The sequence below is a fragment of the Mauremys mutica genome, chromosome 20, assembly GCF_020497125.1.
Source record: "Mauremys mutica isolate MM-2020 ecotype Southern chromosome 20, ASM2049712v1, whole genome shotgun sequence".
Taxonomy (NCBI): Eukaryota; Metazoa; Chordata; order Testudines; family Geoemydidae; genus Mauremys; species Mauremys mutica.
In genome coordinates, this window is record NC_059091.1 from 5,524,706 (window position 1) to 5,546,169 (window position 21,464).

Below are 21,464 nucleotides of genomic sequence, written 5' to 3' on the forward strand. Positions count from 1 at the left end.
TCAAGCTCAATCAGCTAAAAACCAAGGGCCAGGTGTTCATTCGGTTCTACGCTAGGCAAAAAGGTTATGCCGGGGCTGGGCTTTGCTAGCGCGCGTTAACTGAATCCAACCTAAGCACTGGTGCAAGGAAAGGAAGCAGCACGTCTGTCAGTCAGTCAGTAAAGCTCATGGCTAATTCTCCTACATGGTTAACAAAGAGGATCCTGCTTGGAACGGCTGCGATCCACTCCAGCTGCCTCCCACTTTGCCCACGTAGGGGTGGGCAAATCTTTTGAAAGTGATTTAGCCAGAACATTGTACCATCATTCTCTGCCCCCTGCAGAAGAGCACACGGGGTTAAATAGCCACGCATGATTTTCAAATATCAGGGTAGGGCTTAAAGAGCCTAGCAGGGACATACTCCTTCTCGTTGCAGACATTCAGAAGTGGGAGAGGCTTTCAAAAATATTTGTCCTTTGTGCCTCCTTCTGTGCGGGAGTCAGATGGATTACCCCAGGAGCTGACCCCGCTCGTTTTGACCGCGGCGCGATACAGCGGCACATTTCCTTGCCCAGAGTGCAAAACACGCACCTTTAGTCTCAACTGGCTTTTATTTTAGATCAAGAAGGGAAACAAGGCAGAAGAAACGGAAAGATGCCAGGCCACAATGCTGTGTGTCTCCTCTTCTGTAACATAGGCTGCAGCTGCTCTCACAGGAGCTCTGTCTGAGTGCCTTTCCTTATTCCTCTTGCGCTGCGAAGCTGAATTGGGATCCGCCATACACAGCAGAACCCCAGAGTTACGAACGGACCAGTCAACCACACACCTCATTGGGACCCAGACGTACGCAGTCAGGCAGCAGCAGAGAAAAACAAACAAAACCAAGCGCAAATGCAGGGCAGTGCCGTGTTCAATGTACGCTAGTAAAAATCAAGGGAACGCGGCGTTTTTCTCCTGCAGAGTAAAAGCTCAACGCTGCATTCAGCCAATGTTCAGTTGTAAACTTTTGAAAGAACAACCCAAAAGTTTTACTCAGAGTTCTGAAGATTTCAGAGTTCTGAACAACCTCCATTATCACGGTGTCCATGACTCTGAGGTTTTGTTTGGAGGGGCGGGTGGGTAAGGCAGTTGCTGTAGATTTCTTGATTTATGTCAGTTTGTCTGGGCCTGATTCGCCAAAGGCCCCCTTTCCCCCCCAGTCTGGCTGTGTAACGGGGAGCTGCCCTGGCAACGTCACATGCCTTTGTTCCTTTTTAAGGCTCCTGTGCAGAGCCAGAGCAGTGAAAAGGGGCTTAGTGGAAACGAAAATCAGGCCCCCCCGTGTTTGAAATTACTGCTAAGGGATGGCTGCCTTTTATTTCTGCTTGTGTGAACCTAGAGGAAATATAGAAATGAATCCCAATGTCTTGAGGCTATAAAAGTTCTCTCTAGGCGGCAAGGAAACAAAGGAAGGTTCAGGAGTAAAAGAACCCTCTGCTAACATCTGTGAGAGGAGTGATACTATTTCATGGGAGCATTCCCCCAACGCTCCGCCTTCAGCAGGTTGAATGAGCCAGGCCAGCTGCCAGACACACCCTGCCCGCCGTAAAATGATCCTTTCTCTGCCCTCTAACCAAGCCCCGCTCTCCTAACGGATAAAAAGGAGAGGAAGGCTCAGAGGGACGCATTTGCTCTCTCCTGATCTCCACTGTAGCCTGCCTGAGCTTTCTTGGGAGGGGAAGGACAGAACCCAGCCCAGTAACCATGTCGAGATCTGTACGTTTCAGCTCCGGCTCTGCTGTCTCCCCAGGGAGCTTTAGACAGGTTCGAGTCAGCACTGTCTCCTCGACCCGTGGCTTGGGCGGGGGTGCCGGCTTGGGAAGGGCAGGTGGCTTTGGCAGCTCCAGTCTCTATAACCTAGGCTCTGCCAACAAGAGGATTTCGCTGGGCGGTGGAGGAGGCAGCTCCTACAGCGTCCACTCTGGATATGGGCTCGGCTCTGGGTACGGCGCAGGAGCCGGTGGTGGGTTCGCACCTGCCGGCATCCAAGAGGTGACCATCAACCCGAGCCTCCTGGTGCCCCTCAACGTGCAGATCGACCCCACCCTCCAGACGGTCCGTAAAGAGGAGAAGGAGCAGATCAAGACCCTCAACAACAAGTTCGCCTCCTTCATCGACAAGGTGAGATACAGGAACAGGTGAGGTGGCAACTCGTGAGATGATCCAGACCCCAGTGAAACCAGCGGGGGACTTTCCCTCGGCTTCAGCGGGATTTGGATAAGGCCCCGTAGTTCTAAAGATGGACGGTAAAATTATCCCATAGCCCTTATTGAATTCTTACTCATGATGACTTCCACAACAATTTTTGCTTCAGTTAAGGCCTCGGCGCTTGCTCCTTGTTTATTAAGCTGGTGCCATTCAGGGAACCTAGGTCTATGCTGCAAAAATCCCAGGGATTTCAGAAGCCCCAGAAGGTCAGATCTGGGTGCTAATCCAACACCACCAAACTCAAGGCGGTGCTTGGATCTGGGGCTTGGAGCTGACCTGTTCTCAAGGCTTGCGGTAAATCGCTGTGGCTCTATTGAAGTTAATTGACACCCATTTAGCTCTGCTGTTTGGGCAACTGACCCCTTTGCAAAATTTGGATCGGAATCCGGGTTTTAAATCCCCTCGAAGGGTGACGGGCGTTAAGCTCTACGATCCAGTTGCCCTCGAAGTCATTAGGCAGATTTCCAGGGGAAGCAGAATCTGACCCTCTCTAACAATAAAAAGCTGCCTTTGCATAGTGAACCAGTCGTAGGAAAACTGGGGAGTTATCTCGTTTCAGAATCTCAAAACCTCTCCCTGCATAGTTCCAATCCCTTTCCCCCTCCCGCACACCTCGCACACCCTGTAAGTCCTTGAAGCCATAGGCTGTTGTCCCAGCTTTGTGCCGTTATAGCTGGCTCGCTAACGAGGTCTGGTTCCCCCCCCCGCCCGGCTTGCAGGTCCGCTTCCTGGAGCAGCAAAACAAAGTGCTGGAGACCAAATGGAGCCTCCTGCAGGACCAGAAGACCACCCGCAGCAACATCGCTCCCATGTTCGAGGCCTACATCAACAACCTGCGGAAGCAGCTAGACGGGTGGCTGAATGACAGAGGCCGCCTGGAGGGCGAGCTGAAGAACATGCAGGATCTTGTGGAGGATTTCAGGAACAAGTAATGTATCAGCTAGTTGGCTAACGGTATGCGGAGCCCGGGAGAGCTGTCTGGCATCCTTGCAAAGGTGGCTCAGGCTCTTCAATGGGGGGATCCTTTCTGAGGGAGGGGACTATGACCCATTGCAGAAAATAGCTTACATGCCGGCACAGTAATTGCTTTCTGTTGCTTGTGTATTCCCATGTAGTGGCAGAGAGCGTGTGTGTACACACACATGCTACAGCCTTAGCTAAGGACCACATGGCTTTTGGCTCATGCACTGAGGTCCCAGGTTCGATCCCGCCCACCAACGACCAGGGTCTGTCGGTGTCACATTTGTACACACGTGCTTCCAACCACAGAGTTTTGTGGAATCTATCTAATCTTCTAAGGGACGTGATTTGCATGTGCCAAGGCAATTTTGATGGCTCATTCAGAAGAGATTTCCAGCCCTGTAGCCAGTGGCTGACCTTTGGCCGAGTTACAGTTGCAGTATTGGAAGAGGGACTGGAAACTCTCTCCAGAAGGAAAGACAGATTGATTGTAGCCAGGGAGAAAGCTTTGTTTGCACACAGAGACTTTGTACTAAAGCCGGTCAGGAAACAGAATTTCCACTCCCGGGGGGAAATGCCGACATTTCAGAATGTGTTTTTGTTCCGAATTGTAACAAACAAGTGGAATTTTTAAATTTTTTTGTGTGGAGTGGCACTAGTTCTTCCTGGAAACATCACAATGTTCTGTTTTGGTAATGTCATAACATCATCCTATAAAAGGCTAAATTACATATATTACAGCCATTACAGATAATAATACCTAGCTCTTATAAAGCACTTTTCATCAGTAGATCTGAATATACTTTACAAAGGAGGTCAGTATCATTACTCCCCTTTTACAGATGGGGAAACTGAGGCATGGGGCAGTGAAATGACTTGCTTAAGGTCACCCAGCAGGCCAGTGGCGGAGACAGGTCTCCCAAGGCTGTGTCTACACTGCCACTTTCAGGGCTAAAACTCGTGTCGTTCAGGGGTGTGAAACCCCCACCCCCGAGCAACAAAAGTTTTAGCGCTGAAAAGTGCCAGTATAAACAGTATAGATAAAGCTACTACCACTCGTTCTGGGTGGGGTTTTTTTAATCGCTGGGAGAGCTCTCCCCCGGCGATAAAACGTGTCTACACTGCTCACATCACAGCGCTGCTGCGGCCGCGCTGTAATGTGGGTAGTGTAGACACACCCCAAATCCCAGTTCAGAGCACTATCCAGGACACAACACGACCTCTAGTGTAGGTCCCTCTGATTCATAACGTTACATACCTGTCGTTGACATAATCCCAGGGAAACAACAGGGAGAAAATGACTTGCGATCTAACAAGGGGCTTCTCGATCTTAACCAAACCCCTTGGGAAAGTCCAACTCAAACCGCTCCTCGCTCCTTTCACCACAGGCCGCGCCCATCTGAGGAGGGGATGTTAAAAAAAGAAAAGAAAAGAAAAGTTGGCAAACTGGAGCCAACAGGAACTGTAAATAGTGCAGCTAAACCCCAGGGAGTGTCAGGAGAAAAGTCAATAACTGGTAATCCCTGCACAGGTGCAGCTGAGAGGCATGTAGATGAAACAAAACAAAGACGGTAGGGGGATGCATTATCTCCTGGCTATGGGAGGTCCCCCATGGCTGGATTTATTAATGTCTCACCTATGGAGCAACAAAGATCCTGTGGCACCTTATAGACTAACAGACATATTGGAGCATGAACTTTCGTGCGTGAAGACCCACTTCGTCAGACGCATGCTCATGCTCCAATACGTCTGTTAGTCTATAAGGTGCCACGGGACTCTGTCGCTTTTTACAGATCCAGACCATCGCGGCTCCCCCGCTGATACTTGTCACCTGTGGAACAGTGCTTTCCACCTGTGCAAAGAGGGTTTAAAGAGCTTCCTTTTCCTCAGCCCAGATCCTCAGCTGGCATAAATGTAGCTTCAAATCCCTGCCCACAGGGCCGGCGCAACCCATTAGGCGACGTACGCGGTTGCCTAGGGTGCTGACACTTGGGGGGTGGCGACCGCGGCGGCTGGATGTTCGGCCGCTGCAGTCGTCGGTGGTATTTTGGGGGCGGGACCTTCCACCGCCTCTGTCGGGGGAGCCATTTTGGGGGCGGGACCTTCCGCTGCCTAGGGCGCCAAAAAGGCTGCCGGCGCTCCTGCCTGCCCAGGTGCAGAGGCTGTGGAGAATCAAGCACAGGGCCTTCAGTGCTCTGGCAGCACGAAGGGGCCTTATATTGAGTGTGTCTGTAATTAACAAAATGTAAATAAGAATCAGGCCCTAAGAATTTTGAAGCATGACACTAATCAAGGTGGTTGTGATTCTTCTCTCACTCACACCAGGTTTACATCAGTAACATCAGTGGAGTTGCTCTTGATTTATACCACTGTACGTCCAATCAGGCTCCAGTCATGCTGGATTCGGTACCTGGATTGATACCGATAATGAGCATGCCTACACTGCATTGTAAACCCAGGTCATAGAATCATAGAATAGAATCATAGAATATCAGGGTAGGAAAGGACCTCAGGAGGTCTTAGTCCAACCCCCTGCTCAAAGCGGGACCAATTCCCAACTAGATCATGCCAGCCAGGGCTTTGTCAAGCCGGGCCTTAAAAACCTCTAAGGAAGGAGATTCCACCACCTCCCTAGGTAACCCATTCCAGTGCTTCACCACCCTCCTAGTGAAAAACTTTTTCCTAATATCCAACCTAGACCTCCCCCACTGCAACTTGAGACCATTGCTCCTTGTTCTGTTATCTGGTACCACTGAGAACAGTGGGACCCGGGCTTGTGGACGTGGTGTTTCCACACCTGCGCTTGACCAGCCACACTGCATTGTAAACCTGGGCTTACAATTGCTGGACCCAGGTCTCCCAGCTGTGCTAAGGCATTCATAGCGTCCGACGCAGTCCTTCTGACTCGGGTCTGTGGCTTGAGCTGCGTCCACACTGCAAAATGACAGGGCTTGGACCCATCCGCTGAGGCTCTGACCCACTGGCCAAGCAGGGTTCTGGGACTGGGATGCTTGCTGACCCAAGTCAGAATGATTTGTATGTGGACGGAAGGGGCTTGGGCTCAAACCTATGTGACCCGAAGACATACCCTTATTTGGGGTGAGGCAGGTAACTCCTTTGACATCTGTGCACTTATTTCATCCCCCTTCTCGCCATACTACAGGTTCCGTGTGCACAGCATGCCAGAGTAAATGTCAAGTTATGCAATACACTCAAGAATGCCGATTCACGGCTCATATCAATTGGTGCAGCTCCATTGATTTCAATGGAGTCACATTGAGTTTTACGAGCTGTAGATGCAATGCAGCGTTCTGCTGCAGGCAACAGAAACCAGAACTGCAGCTTCCAGGGTGCCTGTTAAACTCAAGGTTCCTCAAAGCACTTTGGACAGCAGCAGGTTATGTAGCAGCAATGTCAGCAAACGGAGCTGCTATTATGATCCCAACAATAGTATCTCACAGACCACTCCTTGGCTCCGCTCAGCTAGAATAAAAACCACGGAGTTGCTCTGCTGGGGATTTCAGGGGCTGTTGTGCTGGGTTTCAGGTATCCCAGGTTGCATTTTCCACTCTGCTGTGGATTCACCTGTGCAGGTGACTCACATACAGACCTGCATTTCAGAGGTGCAGCTTGGCTCCAGTAGGGCCTGTTAATTTCAGCTGGAATTAGGAATGTTCAGCATTCTTAAAAATCAGGCTTTATGAGGGGTGTAAATTAGCGTGGCTCCAGGTAAGCCTGTGGCGCTATGCAGGGGATCCAGCCCATTGTGTCTAAAGATGGGTCTTTTTGCTCTGGGATTGTACAGTGCCTCGTATAATGTGGTCCTGGGCCGTCACCAGGCCATCCTACTGTAGTACAGTCAGCTAGTCAGAAAAATGGATAACCAGAAACGGATGTAGCCCAAATTAGAGACCACTGGAAAATTTGAGCCGTAGCCTCTCTGTGACTCAGTTTCCCCATTTGTGAAAGGGGACTAATTGCACTTGCTGACCTTCTACTGGGGTATTGAGGCTTAATCAATGCCGGCACAATGCTTTGAAATCCTGGTATAAAGATGTGCCTAACGAGGAGGAGGAAATACTGCCAGGAATTTGCTGTAACGGTTCACACCCCTTTTGCACCAGTATTTGCTTTTGGCGGCTCTCCTGGGGAGGCACTTGTGGCCATTTGCACCAGAACAGTGATTTCAAGAGCTACCGCTCATCCAAACAGGCAACCGAAACAACAGCATGTGACTTGTGTGTCCGATCAAAGACAAGTAACACAGCATGAATTTCAAATATTAGACACTTGCAATGAGCTGTTTGGGCAGACCAAGGGTCAGACCCTCAGCTGGTGTAAATAGGAGTCGTACCATCACTGGTTTACACCAGCTGAGGAGCTGGCTAAGGATTATTTGCTTAAATTTGGAGCGTGTGAGTGTAGGGCAGGGGCGGGCAAACTTTTTGGCCTGAGGGCCGCATCGGGTTTCGTAAATTGTATGGCAGGCAGGTTAGGGGAGGGGGGTCATGGCCCGGGCCCTACCTCCTATCTGCCCCCCCCCGCGGGACTCCTGCCCCCATTCAACCCCCTGTCGTCCCCCCCGGACCACCCTGATCCCTATCCACACCCCCACCCTGAACTCCCCTGCCCTCTATCCAACCCCCCAGCTCTCTGCTCCTTTACCGTGCTGCACCAGTGGCTGGCGGCGTTACAGCCGTGCCACCCGGCTGGAGCTGGGCCATGCCACCACCACCACGCAGCTCAGAGCACCAGGTCAGGCAAGGCTCTGCAGCTGCGGTCCCCCAGGAGCTCACAGCCCCACAGCCCAGAGCATTGCGCCGGCGGTGGAGCGAGTGAGCTGAGGCTGCGGGGGTGGGGGAACAGTGGGGGAGTGGCCGGGGGTAGCCTCCCGGGACAGGAGCTCGGGGGCCGGGCAGGACGGTCCTACGGGCTGGATGTGGCCCACGGGCTGTAGTTTGCCCACCTCTGGTGTAGGGGCTACTCATGGGCTGGGGGGGGTCAGGCTGCTGGGGGGAGCCCTAAGAAGGGTAGAGGAAAGTCAGATGAGGGAGGGGACAAATCTATGCACCCCCCCCCACACACACACACTTTAAAAGGCGCTCTGCAGAACCTGCAGCAAACCATTTCAAATGACAAACATGGTGGGAAATCATACACTGATTGGAGCCGATTCTCAAATGGAGCAAGAGGCTAAATTGATCAGCTAAGTTATTCACTGTGACTATTTGGCCGGGCGCTAACTAAAGGTGTGTGGCAAATTGTTTTCCCTTTCCAGGAGAGTTTTTGAGATTTGACTTTTTTTCCCCCATCCCACATCAGAACAAAAAGTCAGAATCCCCGACACGTGTGTAAAATGATCATCTGGGAAAAAAATCAGATTGGGCCCCACTGAAACGTGCTTCAATTTCAATGTTTTAACATTTTTAAGGTACGTAAAATGAAGCAAAATTTCAAAACAAAAACGTCATTTGGAACCGAGCACTGAGGCTTTGTTTCTAAAACGTTAAACGGGCCTGTTTCTACAATTTCAAAATTAAAAAAGAAAACCCAGTTCTCAAATCGGGAGATTTATCCAACCCAACACTTTCAGTTTCCGCAAATGGGCGTTTTACGACGAGAAGACGTTTTGTCTAAAGATTCCTGACCAGCTTTAGCTGTAACCAACGTCACTTCCTTTCCTCCCAACAGGTACGAAGATGAAATCAACAAGCGCACGGCAGCAGAGAATGAGTTTGTCATTCTGAAAAAGGTGAGTGGCACGATCCTTGAATGAAATTGCAGAAGCTGATTTTCACCGGGGCTAAGCAGTTTCTAGTGTAGACTAGCCCTGGGTGTAGGCAACACCCGAATTCTTATCTGGGAACCTGAATAAACATCCTGATTTTCAGAGACAATGCGCACCCCGGACTCCCACTGAAGCCAAACTTGGTCTCACTGTATCTCTGATTATTCTTCAGGATGTCGATGCTTCCTACATGAACAAGGTGGAACTGGAGGCCAAGGTAGATGCCTTGACTGATGAGATCAACTTCCTGAGGGCTCTCCACGAAGCAGTAAGTGACTTTTCCCTCTATCATAAATTAGGATGACCAGACAGCAAGTATGAAAAATCGGGACAGGGAGTGGGGGGGTAATAGGAGCCTATATAGGAAAAAGACCCCAAAATTGTGACTGTCCCTATAAAATTGGGACATCTGGTCACCCTAATCATAAATAGACAGGCTGATGCTGTGTAATTCCATCAGTGACTGCTTTTTCCAAGGAGATGCTTGGTGATTAGTGCTATGGTATATAAATATTATGGATGGATAGATCCTGATTTTTCTCTCACTTAAACAAGTACATAAAAGGTTGTTACAAGGAGGAGTGAGAAAAATTGTTCTTAACCTCTGAGGATAGGACAAAAAGCAATGGGCTTAAACTGTAGCAAGGGCGATTTAGGTTGGACATTAGAAAAAACTTCCTAACTATCAAGGTGGTTAAACACTGGAGTAAATTGCCTAGGGAGGTTGTGGGATCTCCATCATTGGGGATTTTTAAGGGCAGGTTGGACAGACACCTGTCAGGGCTGGTCTAGATCAGGGGTAGGCAACCTATGGCATGGGTGCCGAAGGCGGCACGCAAGCTGATTTTCAGTGGCACTCACACTGCCTAGGTCCTGGCCACCAGTCCGGGGGGCTCTGCATTTTAATTTAATTTTAAAATGAAGCTTCTTAAACATTTTATAAACCTTATTTACTTTACATTCAACAATAGTTTAATTATATATTATAGACTTCTAAAAAGGTTAAAATGTATGACCGGCACGCAAAACCTTAAATCGGAGTGAATAAATGAAGACTCGGCACACCACTTCTGAAAGGTTGCCAACCCCTGGTCTAGATAATACTCAGTCCTGCCTTGAGTGCAGGGGACTGGACTAGATGAGCTCTCGAGGTCCCTTCCAGTTCTATGATTCTAAGTGAGAATCAGGAATAGCTTCCTTGAAGATAATAGAGTTATACTGTGGTTAAGGAGGAGAATTAGGTCCTATGCATATGAGCAGTTTAGTGCAGAAGATGCAAGTGGTGCAAGCTAAAAAAATATTAATATTGATTTTCTTGTGGCAAAAGAGTTAACTGAGTACTGGTCATGATGCCCAAAGACTCCACCTTGGCCTTCCCTCCAGTTCCCATTGGAAAGCCTCCAATACCCTTTCCGTCAGGGTCTGAGGCCCCACCGTAGTCTGCTGCCCTTCTGTGGTTGTTCCTGTGTTCACCTGGGCCCTGTCTGTCCCACTTGTTCTATCTTGTAACCCCTTTTCCCCTGCCGCGCTGGGACCCATACCTTCCCCTTTGCTGCCACGCCCTCTCTTAAGTGGGCAATGCCTTTTTATATGACCAACCTCATGGCACCCGAAGCAAACCCTTTTCTTTGCCTTGTCAGCAAGGCTTCCTTTTGGCCTTCTATCGCCCAGCCCCTTCCCTTGAGCTAGCCTTCACCTCACAGCTCATAGATGGGCATCTCCGCCAGAGGTGCCCCCGCTGACCACAGGCAAACGATGCCCCTCCTTTTCCTGTTCTCCCCACGGGACACATTCTTTGGTCCTCTCTTCTCTCCCCCACCCTACTAGGGGCACTCCCTTTTCTGGTGTCCTCCTCGCTCACCGGTGTAACACTCCTGTGCCCAGGCCTCTGGCCTCCTGGCCCGATACCTTCCTTCCTCTCTCGCTCCCTGCGGCCTCTACTGATTTCTTCCTGCAGGAGCTTATAACTAGAGCCTGCTGCTGTTTGGCCAGCTGAGCCAAATAATTCTGCACATACCAACGTCTCCCACTGTCTCTGCTGCTTCTCCAGCACCTGCTGCGGCAGGGCCTGGATCCATCCCTGCTGTTTGTCATATACTCCCATACCCACCACTTTTGCAGGGGCGGGGATTCTGGAGTCCAGCCTGGGAGGATCTAAATGCCCTCTGCAAACAAAGCTTCCGCGCACTGCGGCTCCGTTGCCGTTTGTCTCAGATGTCTCTACAATAGTCTGTCCTGCTCACCTTGCATCAGGGTAACTGCCTTGTACAGTCTTTCACCGTCCACCACAGTCTCTCAACCTCCCCTTGTATCAGGAGCAACCGTGTGCCTCCGTTCTCCACCAAATTGTCACAGTCTGCACCACCCCCCTCTGGTCTGGCGCCTCCTCCTGGTCACTCTGGGGATTAGCTCTTGAGATTGACACCCGCTTCTGCGGTTTCCATGCCATTGCTCCGCTTCTCCCTCTGGTCTGCAGCCACACTCGCACTCCAGGAACGGCAGCATCCTCTTCCTTCTGGCTGGATCACTCAGCATTTCCCGTCTTCCAGTCTTTCCTCTCCAGCAGTCATCGGCAGTCTTCCCATTCACTCCCTCACTGGCTGGCAGGGGAACCCAGGCCTGCCCTCAATTCCAGGTTCCAGTCCAGGGACCCTCAGCTCAGCAGTTCTGGGCTTTCCTCGCTCAATCCTCACTGCTTCTTCCCTAACCTGCTCCCTACCACACCTGGTTCCCGTTCCCCCTCTGGGTGTACCAGCTCCAATCCTTCTCCCGTTTCCCAGGGAGCAACTGCTGCCTGCAGCCCCCAACTGTTGTCAGTTACCCGGCTTTATACAGGCCCTGCCTGTTCCTGCACAGCTGAACCTGCTTCCAATTAGTCACCTGCTCCTGGCTCTTCCTCCAGATGCAGCCTCTGGAGTTAATTGGCCTGCCTGGCCACCTTAACCCCTTTCAATCCTGTGTGAGGTGATCACCCCATTGCAGGAGCTGTGCCTGCCTTTGCTGCGGAGAGTAGGGGGAGCCCTCTCTAATGTAGCCCTCACTGCCCTCTTACTTTAAACTTGGCTCGTTCAGCTGGCAGCCAGTAGAGAGAGTCACTTTACAGGGTGGGCTAATTTGGGAGGAGGGATAGCTCAGTGGTTTGAGCATTGGCCTGCTAAACCCAGGGTTGTAAGCTCAATCCTTGAGGGGGCCATTTAGGAATCTGGGGGGGAATCTGTGCAGCAACTGGTCCCCCTTTGAACAGGGGCTCGGACTAGATGATCTCCAGAAGTCCCTTCCAACCCTGATATTCTATGGTAGACTCTAGCCCTAACTTTGTGGTAAAGTTGGGCCTGATCCAAACTTTGAAAACATTGGGATCTGGCCCTTCACATCACAGCTGGGATCCTTTCTCTACAGAGACCCCCTTAAACTTTGGGAGAGTTTGGATACAGGTGTCAGCTCCATCTCTGCTTTTTTTTTTTTTTTCCCCCACTTTGCAGCATCTGTTTTGGCAGCTACTGTGTTGTGACACTTAGTTGGATTTCTTCCTGGTTAATGATTTATTTGACAAGTTTCCTCTTATCTCCCTTCCTTTCATCTCTTTTCTGATCTTAATTGGTTTCTAAAAGTAATACCTTAGAACAGGAGGGAGAGATCAGGCAGCTCAGCTAGGGTTGTCAGGTGTCTGGTTTTGGAACCCAGGGACGCTGGTGGCTCCGGTCAGCACCGCTGACCATGCCATTAAAAGTCCGGACGGTGCCACAGGCAGGCTCCCTACCCGGCTCCATGCAACTCCCAGGAAGCTGCCGGTATCTCCCTCTGGCTCCTAGGCAGAGGGACGGCCACGGATACTCTGTGCGCTGCCCCTGCCCCCAGCACGAGCTCCGCTGCTTCCATTGGACAGGAATCATGGACAATGAGAGCTGAGGGGGGCGGTGCCTGCAGGTGCGGGCAGTGCGGAGAGCCATATGGGTGTGCCTCTGCTTAGGAGCCGGAGGGAGATGCCGGCAGCTTCCCAGGAGCCGCCTGAGGTAAGCTCCACTCAGAGCCCGCACCCCCTCCTGCACCCCAGCCCCCTACCCCAGCCCAGAGCCCCCTCTTGCACCTCAAACCCCAGCCCCACCCCAGAGCCTGCACCCCCAGCTGGAACCCTCACCCCTGAACACACATCCCAACCTCCTGCCTCATCTCAGAGCCCTCTCCTGCACCCCAAACCCCTCATCTCCAGCCCCACCCCAGAGCCTATACCCGTAGCCCTCACCACCACTCCTTCCTGCACCCTAACCCCCTACCCTAGCCCGATGAAAATGAGTGAGTGGGGGGGGGAGAGCGCGCAACGGAGGGAGGGAGATGGCATAAGCAGGGGGCGTGACCTGGGGAAAGGGGCAGGGTAGGGGGCAGGGCAGGGGTGTTCCGTTTTCTGCAAATAGAAAGTTGGCAACCCCTAAGCTCAGCTGAGCTAGAAAATTAGCCAATTGAGATGATAATTTTTTAAATGTAATTTGCAGGAACTTCGTGAGCTGCAGGCACAGGTCTCTGACACCTCTGTGGTCCTCACCATGGACAACAACCGAAACCTGGACATGGACAGCATCATCGCTGAGGTCAAAGCGCAGTACGAGGAAATGGCTAAGAAGAGCCGAATGGAAGCTGAGTCCTGGTACCAAACCAAGGTGAGCGATGATGGAAATAGGGGAATTAGGAGTTTCTGCTATTTAATATGTGTCTGGAGAGGCTAGTCTGTGAGGGGCCATTGCGAGCTATCGTGATGACTGAACTTTATGGAGCTATTGTTGTGTGTTGCAGTTCGAGACGCTGCAGGCCACCGCGGGGAAACACGGGGATGAACTGCGCAACACCAAGACCGAGATCACGGAGATTAACCGCATGATCCATAGACTGCAGGCTGAAATTGACAGCGTGAAAAGCCAGGTGAGGAGTTGGGCCTGGTTTTCCTGCTGCTTCTTCCAGAGAGGCTTGAGTCATGAGTTTAATAGAAGTAAGGTTCATAAATACGGTACGAGGCCTTAAGGTCAGTGCCTATTAAAAGCACTTGGGGAAGGCTGCCGTTATAATGTCAGAAGATGAAGCTCTTGCTAGGGAAGGCAACAGCCATCTCCAGAAATTGGTGTCCCTCGTTATAGTGGTCCCAGTACTGCTACCAGGACTTCCACTGGCCAGTGCTTCACTCTGGGAGTCCTTCCATTGCAGTCATGGTCGAGTGCATAGAGCACCATTGTAGGAGTCCGGAGATGTGGTTTCTATTCCTGGCTCTGTGTCATGATGGCTCAGCCGCAGCGAGGCACTGCAGTGCATCATGGAGGATGGAGTCTGACTGGAGAGCCGGGCCCATAAAAAAGAATGAGGCCACGAGGAACATGGGACTACAACTCCTATGAAGCACTGCAGCAGCTGCGGTTGACACCCAGGTTAATAGGGAGACCATGGGGGATGCTGGGAGACACTTAACAGAGAGACACTGGACCAACTTCTGTTGGTGAGAGAAACAACACGGAGCTCTTCTTCGGGTCTGGGAAAAGGACTTCAAGCGTCTCAGCTAAATTCAAGGTGGATCACGTTGTTTAGCATAGGTAGCTACTCTGAAACCTGTCATAGGTAGTTGGTACATGCGCTAAGGGACCGTTCAAGGTGGATCCCGCGACGGGAGAGGATCCCAGAGCCCAAAATGGGACACCGTGTGGGGCTAGCCTGAGACCTTTCCCCCTCTCCCAATGCATGGGGTTGGCCCAAGCTGCTGGCCCAAGCCACCCCTGCCCCCGCACAGGGCTGTCCTGAGCCTCTTGCCCGAGCCCCCACACGCAGGGCTGGCATTGCTGTTCTCCTGAGGTCTGCCTGCCCCCCACGCGAGGCTGGGGCTGGCACAGCTGTTTGCTTAAGCCCTGTCTGCCCCCGGCCTGAGCCCTGCCTCCCCCTCTGCACGGCATCCCCGCTCGCCCCCCGCATGGTCCTCCACACCCCACTTTTTTGATAAACCTTTGCCAGCCAAAACGGGACGTATGGTCACTCTACCCCAAGGCCTACAATGCAGTTTTACAGCCCCACAGCCTGAGACCCACGAGCCCAAGTGAGCTGTCACGGGCCAGCCAGGGTGTTTAATTTCAGTGCAATAGGGAAAAATCCTGCATGGGTTACGGAGAGGGACATGACACTCCAATTCTTTGCTATCTCTGACTTCTATGATCCACCTAACTTCTCCACTCCCTTTCTGAATCAGGGAAGAGCCAGGTGTGCACAGGATCCACTCATTCAGCCAGGCTGGGGTTTTTCTTCACTTCATCCTGCCGCTTTAATCAGTTCATCAAAGGGATGCTGAAAACGCCTGCAAGGCTGATTGTTCATTGCCTGCAAGGCGTGGGTATTTGCAGTGAATAACCAGAGTGCACACAAAGCGGGGAGAGAAGCTATTGTGAATCACTCAGCGGGTGTTTATTTGGTTTCAGGGCAAGGTGGCTGGAACATGCATTCACGAGCAAATAGTGCGATCCAGTAAAGCTGCTTTTGAATAATGAATGGGAGTTTAAGAGCACGTCTTTCCAATCTAACATGTGTACTATTCTACAGATGTATGTAATGTTGATCCTATAATAAAGGGGGCACTAGAAATACAATCCATCTGTAGATAGGCAGGTTGCACTGGGAGTTTTTTGTTGTCCTCTGGAAGGTCAGGTATTGCTCATTGCCCAACTACCATAAATGGACCCAAGGTCCGATCTAGAATGGCAGCTCCAGCTGGAGTGACTTCCAAGAAGAAGTCAACTAACTCATGGTGCGTTTGGAATGCCTAGATTAGATACATAGATAAATAGATAGCTAGTCCATCTCTCTCTGTGTATATCTGTCTCTGATACAAAGATGTCATGGACAGATAGATGGATGGATAGATAGATGGATAGGTCTATCTATTTGTGTGTCTGTCCATCCAGTACAAAGATGGATGGCTGAATACCATAGATGGCATAGATGGATGGATGGATACCATAGATGTCATGGATGGATGGATGGATGGATACCATGTATGTCATGCATGGATGAATACCATAGATGGCATAGAGGGATGGATGGATACCATGGATGGATGGATACCATAGATGTCATGGATGGATGAATACCGTAGATGGCATAGAGGGATGGATGAATACCATAGATGTCATGGATGGATGGATACCATATATGTCATGCAAGGGTGGATACCATAGATGGCATAGAGGGATGGATGAATACTGTAGATGTCATGGATGGATGGATACCATATATGTCATGCAAGGATGGATACCATAGATGGCACAGAGGGATGGATGAATACCATAGATGTATGTCATGGATGGATGGATACCATATATGTCATGCAAGGATGGATACCATAGATGGCGTAGAGGGATGGATGGATACCGTAGATGGCATAGATAGATAGTAGAACAGAAATACCACACCAAGGGGCTGAAACACACACCGTGTTGTGCACTTGTAGCGCGCCAAGCTGGAGGCAGCCATTGCTGAGGCTGAGGAACGTGGCGAGAGGGCCATCAAAGACGCCATGGCAAAACAGGAGGAGCTGGAGGCTGCCCTGAATAAAGCCAAGCAGGACATGGCCCGCCAGCTGCGGGAGTACCAGGAGCTGATGAACGTCAAGCTGGCCCTGGATATCGAGATCGCCACCTACAGGAAGCTACTGGAGGGAGAAGAGAGCAGGTGGGTGCAATATGCAGGCCCAAAATCATTGGAATAGTTCACCAGAGGGTCTGACCCATGGTGTGTACAGCATGCAAAATCGTTTCTAGAAAGAAGGACCCATTTCTCCATTGTCCTCCACTTTGAACTCTTATTTACACCTGTGCAAAGAAGATGTGCGATGCTCCCACATCAGAATGGTGGCATTTCACACCTGCTTTGCACGTGGGGGTGAATGGTGGCAAGAGCCAGGCAGTGAGGAATCAGGTCCAATGTTGTTCAGTTTCCCATGAGACATTATTTGCTGTATCTAGGGCTCTATTCTAGTCAACGAGAGTTTTACCCCTATCTTAAATGGAGCAGGATTCAGGCTTTAAAACTACTCCATAAAGGTAAAAGACTTACAGGCCTGATCCTGAGAGATGGGGGTTCAATGACCGTCATCATCAATGGGAGAGGCAAGTTCTCAGCTCCTCTCTGGACTGGGGCATTCCTGCAAAGGTACATCTGACGAATGGGAATATTCATGGAGGTGGGAGAAAAGTTAACCCCAGAGACAGGAAAAAGCGAATGCACCACATCAGTCCCCCGTGAGCCCAGAACAGATTTCAGTGCCCTGCTGCGTTTCCATTGACGTCCATAGCAAAAATCCCATTTAGAGCTGATTTTTTTCCCTGTGAAAAAATTCAATGAAAATGATGTATTTTTTTTTTAGTTTTGACAGCATTTTTCTTCAAAACATTTCATTTTTTTAAATGAAATATAGAATCATAGAATATCAGGGTTGGAAGGGACCTCAGGAGGTATCTAGTCCAACCCCCTGCTCAAAGAATGTTCTGTTTTCTCTTGCTGGCAAAAAAAAAAATTCATTGTAAACAGATTATTGGTCATGGGGAAATTTTTCATTTTTTTAACCAAAATTGAAAAATTGTTTTGACCAAAGTGACATTTTCCAAGGAAACATCCATTTTGTCAAAAAATAAAACCCCAAGAAAACGGTTTTCTATTAAAAATAACACACATTGATGGAAAATTTTCAACCAGCTCTACTCCCATCAGCTCCGGTCGGAGTAGAATGTGCCACTAATGTGCCATTAACAACACATGTCCCGAAGGGCTGGAGCATGTTTGTTGTGAGCAATGGACAAAGTACCTGATGATACAGCTGTCTCATATTCATTATTTATAATAGCAATCATGGTACATTCCCATTGTGCTGGTCTTCAAAGCTAAAAGCCTCTGGGTACCATCTCTGATGAGAAGTCTAACCATTATTCTTCTTTCTTGCCTTTGTTTTCCTCCGTCTACAGGTTGTCTGGGGACCACGCTGGGAACGTCAGCGTCTGTGAGTTGGCTTTACAATTAATTCCTTCCCTAGAGAGGTTTGAGGAAAATGCGATTCAAAGTTCACAGGCCATTTATTTTATTGTATTGTGTCCCTAGAGAAAATGAATGAGGATGACCTCAATAGTATCCTATAGACCAGGGGTGGGGAACCTTTTTTCTGTCAGGGGCCACTGACGCACAGAAAAAATCAGTCGCAGGCCACACACAGCCCTGCCTGGAGGTGGGGAAGCTTGGGGCTTCCCTTAGATCCAGGCTGGGGCAGGGGGTTGGGGTGTGGGAGGTGGTGAGGGCTCTGGCTGGGGATGAAGAGTTTGGGGTGCAGGAGGGGGCTCAGGCTGGGGGCAAGTGGTTTGGAGAGCAGGAGCGGGCTCTGGGCTGGTGCAGGGGGTTGGGGTGCAAGAGGAGGGTTGGGGTGTGGGCTCTGGGAGGGAGTTTGGGTGTGGGAGCTGGCTCAGGGCTGGGGCAGGGGGTTGGGGTGTGGGTGGGGTCTGGAAGGGAGTTCGGGTGTGGGAGGGGTTTCCGACCTGGGGCAGGGGTGCAGGTGGGGATGCAGGGTCTGGGAGGGAGTTCGGGTGTGGGAGGGGTTTCCGACCTGGGGCAGGGGGTTTGGGTGAGGGTGGGGGTTGTGGTGTGGGGTCTGGGAGGGCGTTAGGGTACGGGCGGGGGTTCCAACCTGGGGTTTGGGGTGAGGGTGGGGGTTGGGGTGTGGGGTCTGGGAGGGCGTTATGGTATGGGCGGGGGTTCCAACCTGGGGTAGGGGGTTTGGGGTGTGGGTGGGGGTTGGGATGTGGGGTCTGGGAGGGAGTTCGGGTGTGGGAGGGGGTTCCAACCTGGGGTAGGGGGTTTGGGGTGTGGGTGGGGGTTGGGGTGTGGGGTCTGGGAGGGCGTTAAGGTATGGGCGGGGGTTCCAACCTGGGGGAGGGGGTTTGGGGTGGGGGTGGGGGTTGGGGTGTGGGGTCTGGGAGGGCGTTAGGGTACGGGCGGGGGTTCCAACCTGGGGTAGGGGGTTTGGAGTGTGGGTGGGGGTTGGGGTGTGGGGTCTGGGAGGGCGTTAGGGTACGGGCGGGGGTTCCAACCTGGGGCAGGGGGTTTGGGGTGGGGGTTGGGATGTGGGGTCTGGGAGGGCGTTAAGGTACGGGCGGGGTTTCCAACCTGGGGCAGGAGGTTTGGGGTGGGGGTTGGGATGTGGGGTCTGGGAGGGCGTTAGGGTACGGGCGGGGGTTCCAACCTGGGGCAGGAGGTTTGGGGTGTGGGCTCTGGCCAGGTGGCGCGTACCTCAGGCGGCTCCCAGTCAGCAGTGCAGCGGGGCTAAGGCAGGCTCCCTGCCTGCCCTGGCTCTGCGCTGCTCCCAGAAGCAGCCGCCACGTCCGGCCCCTAGGCGGAGGGGCCCGGAGGCTCTGTGCTGTGCGTGCTGCCCATGCCCGCAGGCGCTGCTCCTGCAGTTCCCATTGGCTGCGGTTCCCGGCCAGTGGGAGCTGCGCAGCCGGCGCAGTGGGCGGGGTCAGCGCGCGGAGCTTCCCTGATCGCCCTGGCTCCTAGGGGCCGCAGGGACGTGCTGGTCGCTGCGCGGAGCCGACCGGACTTCTGACGAGCCGGCACTGGGCAGCACCGAGGCTCGGGGCTTCCGGCCCACGGTGCAGAGACTTGCCATGGGTGGTATGAAATGAAGCAACGGGCTGGATGCGGCCTGCAAGCCGTAGGATCCTCACCCCGCTATGGACCTTTCACACACCCTCCAAACCTACAGCGCCTGATTCTCACTGACACTGCTATGAGCTAGGGGTGTGATTCCCGGCTTCAGTAGCCGTACTCAGGCCAGCTCTCATCCGAGTTAGTGCTCCAGAATTAGTAACGCAGCCATGGGCAGGGCCGCCCGGGGGAAACCTTCCTGACCCCACCACCTGAGCTGCTGCGGCTCCACTCCTGTGTGCAGCGTGCCAGCTCCGATGAGAGCTAGCAGGAGTCTGACTCCAGGAGCTGGGAATCACAGCCCCGGAGGCGCCGATTCCATGGGTGCTCCAGGCTTTTCGTCTAATTTCTTTTATTGGCTAATATGCAATTTTATTATTTTTTTCCAAAGCCAAAACGGTAAAGAAACGTTTCGCTCAATCCGAAACAGTTGTTTTGAAAAAATGATTTCAACAAAAATTTCAAATGTGTTTGTTTTCATTCTAGTCTGGAACGGAATTTTTTTTTGGACGCGTGGAATTTCCTGTGAAAAGGAAAAATCCAGTTGCCACACAGCTCTAGTTAGCCCCCCAAATGCACCATTTGCCATGCGCTGGCCACCCTTGGGCCCTGATCCTGCGATGAGATACACTAGTGCAGACTCCTGCTTCCTCGTGGGAGTCCCATTGTGAATGGGAATCTGCATGAGTACAGGGGTGGGCAGAAGTGCCTCTTAATGCAGGATCGGGGCCTTGTGGCCAGGTCGTGCTCCTGTTCCCATGGCACCCTCTGGGCCTGATTCTCCATTGTTCTGCACCCTGTGTTGGGATTTACACCAGTGCAAAATGAGTGCAAAGCACACGCAAAAATGGCTCCTTTGTACACTTGGCAGTCGCTTTGAACTGGTGTGACTCACAACACAGGGTGCAGGGCGATGGAGAATCAGACCCTCTCTGCACCAGCTGGGCACAACTGCAATTGCCTTGTGATTTCCTGACCGGAGCGGATGTGCAAACCCGGGCATTTACGATGGTTTTGTTTTTGCTCCATAGCTGTGGTCAATTCTAGCGCTGGAGGCGGATACAGCAGCGCGGGTGGGTATGGCTTCGGAGGAGGAATCGGCCTGGGAAGCGGAATGGGCAGCGGGGGACTCTCCTTCTCCTCCGGCGGGAACCCTGGTGGTATGAAAGCCTACTCTCTGAGAACAACCTCTTCCACCAGAAGAAGTGACAGGAACTAAGCTCCGAAAACCAAGCCCATCACTGCCGGAATTTGAGTAAAAAATAAATAAATGGCATAGAAAGAAAAAGGTTTTATTGTCTCCTGACAGCCAAACTGGTTGCAAAATGCTGCCGTGATGAATGAAATGCCAGTAAGATACATCACGGTGCATGATCCCACCGCGGATAGCCCAGGGCTTGACCCTGCCCCATTGAGCTTTGCCACCAAGAGCAGGATCTAGGGTGAAATTCACCCCGGTGCAGAGGACAGGATAATGCCTACACGTGACTTAAGTCCTGCTATAACCCTTGGGCTGGTTCTCTGCATGAAGGTGAATTTCACCCACCCAAAGACAAAACCATTTGAACATGAAGTTTTTCTAAATTTCTGCTGGGATTTTTCAAATGAGCCCAAGCGAATAAGGTGCTAAATTCCCACTGAATAGGATTTGGGCACCGAAACCCCATAGGCTGTTTTGAAAACCCCAGCTCTTAGCTAAGAATCCATAAATGGTCCAATTTTTGTTAAAAAAAAAAAGAAATTGGCTAAAATTCCAAGGATTTTCTTTCTTTCTTTCTTTCTT

The 21,464-nt window shown here is 51.5% G+C and overlaps 1 protein-coding gene across 1 annotated transcript; it reads left to right on the top strand.

Annotated features, from left to right (window-relative positions):
• The first annotated feature begins 1,602 nt into the window (after nucleotides 1-1,602).
• Nucleotides 1,603-20,969, top strand: LOC123353793 (keratin, type II cytoskeletal cochleal-like). The gene is made up of 9 exons (XM_044995204.1): nucleotides 1,603-2,139; nucleotides 2,946-3,154; nucleotides 8,878-8,938; nucleotides 9,147-9,242; nucleotides 13,465-13,629; nucleotides 13,763-13,888; nucleotides 16,446-16,666; nucleotides 17,956-17,990; nucleotides 20,713-20,969. Exons 1-9 carry the CDS (start codon nucleotides 1,723-1,725, stop codon nucleotides 20,898-20,900), a joined length of 1,518 nt encoding a protein of 505 aa, XP_044851139.1. The 5' UTR covers nucleotides 1,603-1,722; the 3' UTR covers nucleotides 20,901-20,969.
• Nucleotides 20,970-21,464: the final 495 nt, after the last annotated feature.

What these genes read in the sequence shown, in the direction of transcription:
- LOC123353793 (XM_044995204.1), top strand. Translation starts at nt 1,723, where the DNA reads ATGTCGAGATCTGTACGTTTCAGCTCCGGCTCTGCTGTCTCCCCAGGG. An exon ending in TCGCCTCCTTCATCGACAAG is followed by an intron (nt 2,140 to 2,945) that starts GTGAGATACAGG and finishes CCCGGCTTGCAG; the next exon opens with GTCCGCTTCCTGGAGCAGCA. An exon ending in AGTCCTGGTACCAAACCAAG is followed by an intron (nt 13,630 to 13,762) that starts GTGAGCGATGAT and finishes TGTGTGTTGCAG; the next exon opens with TTCGAGACGCTGCAGGCCAC.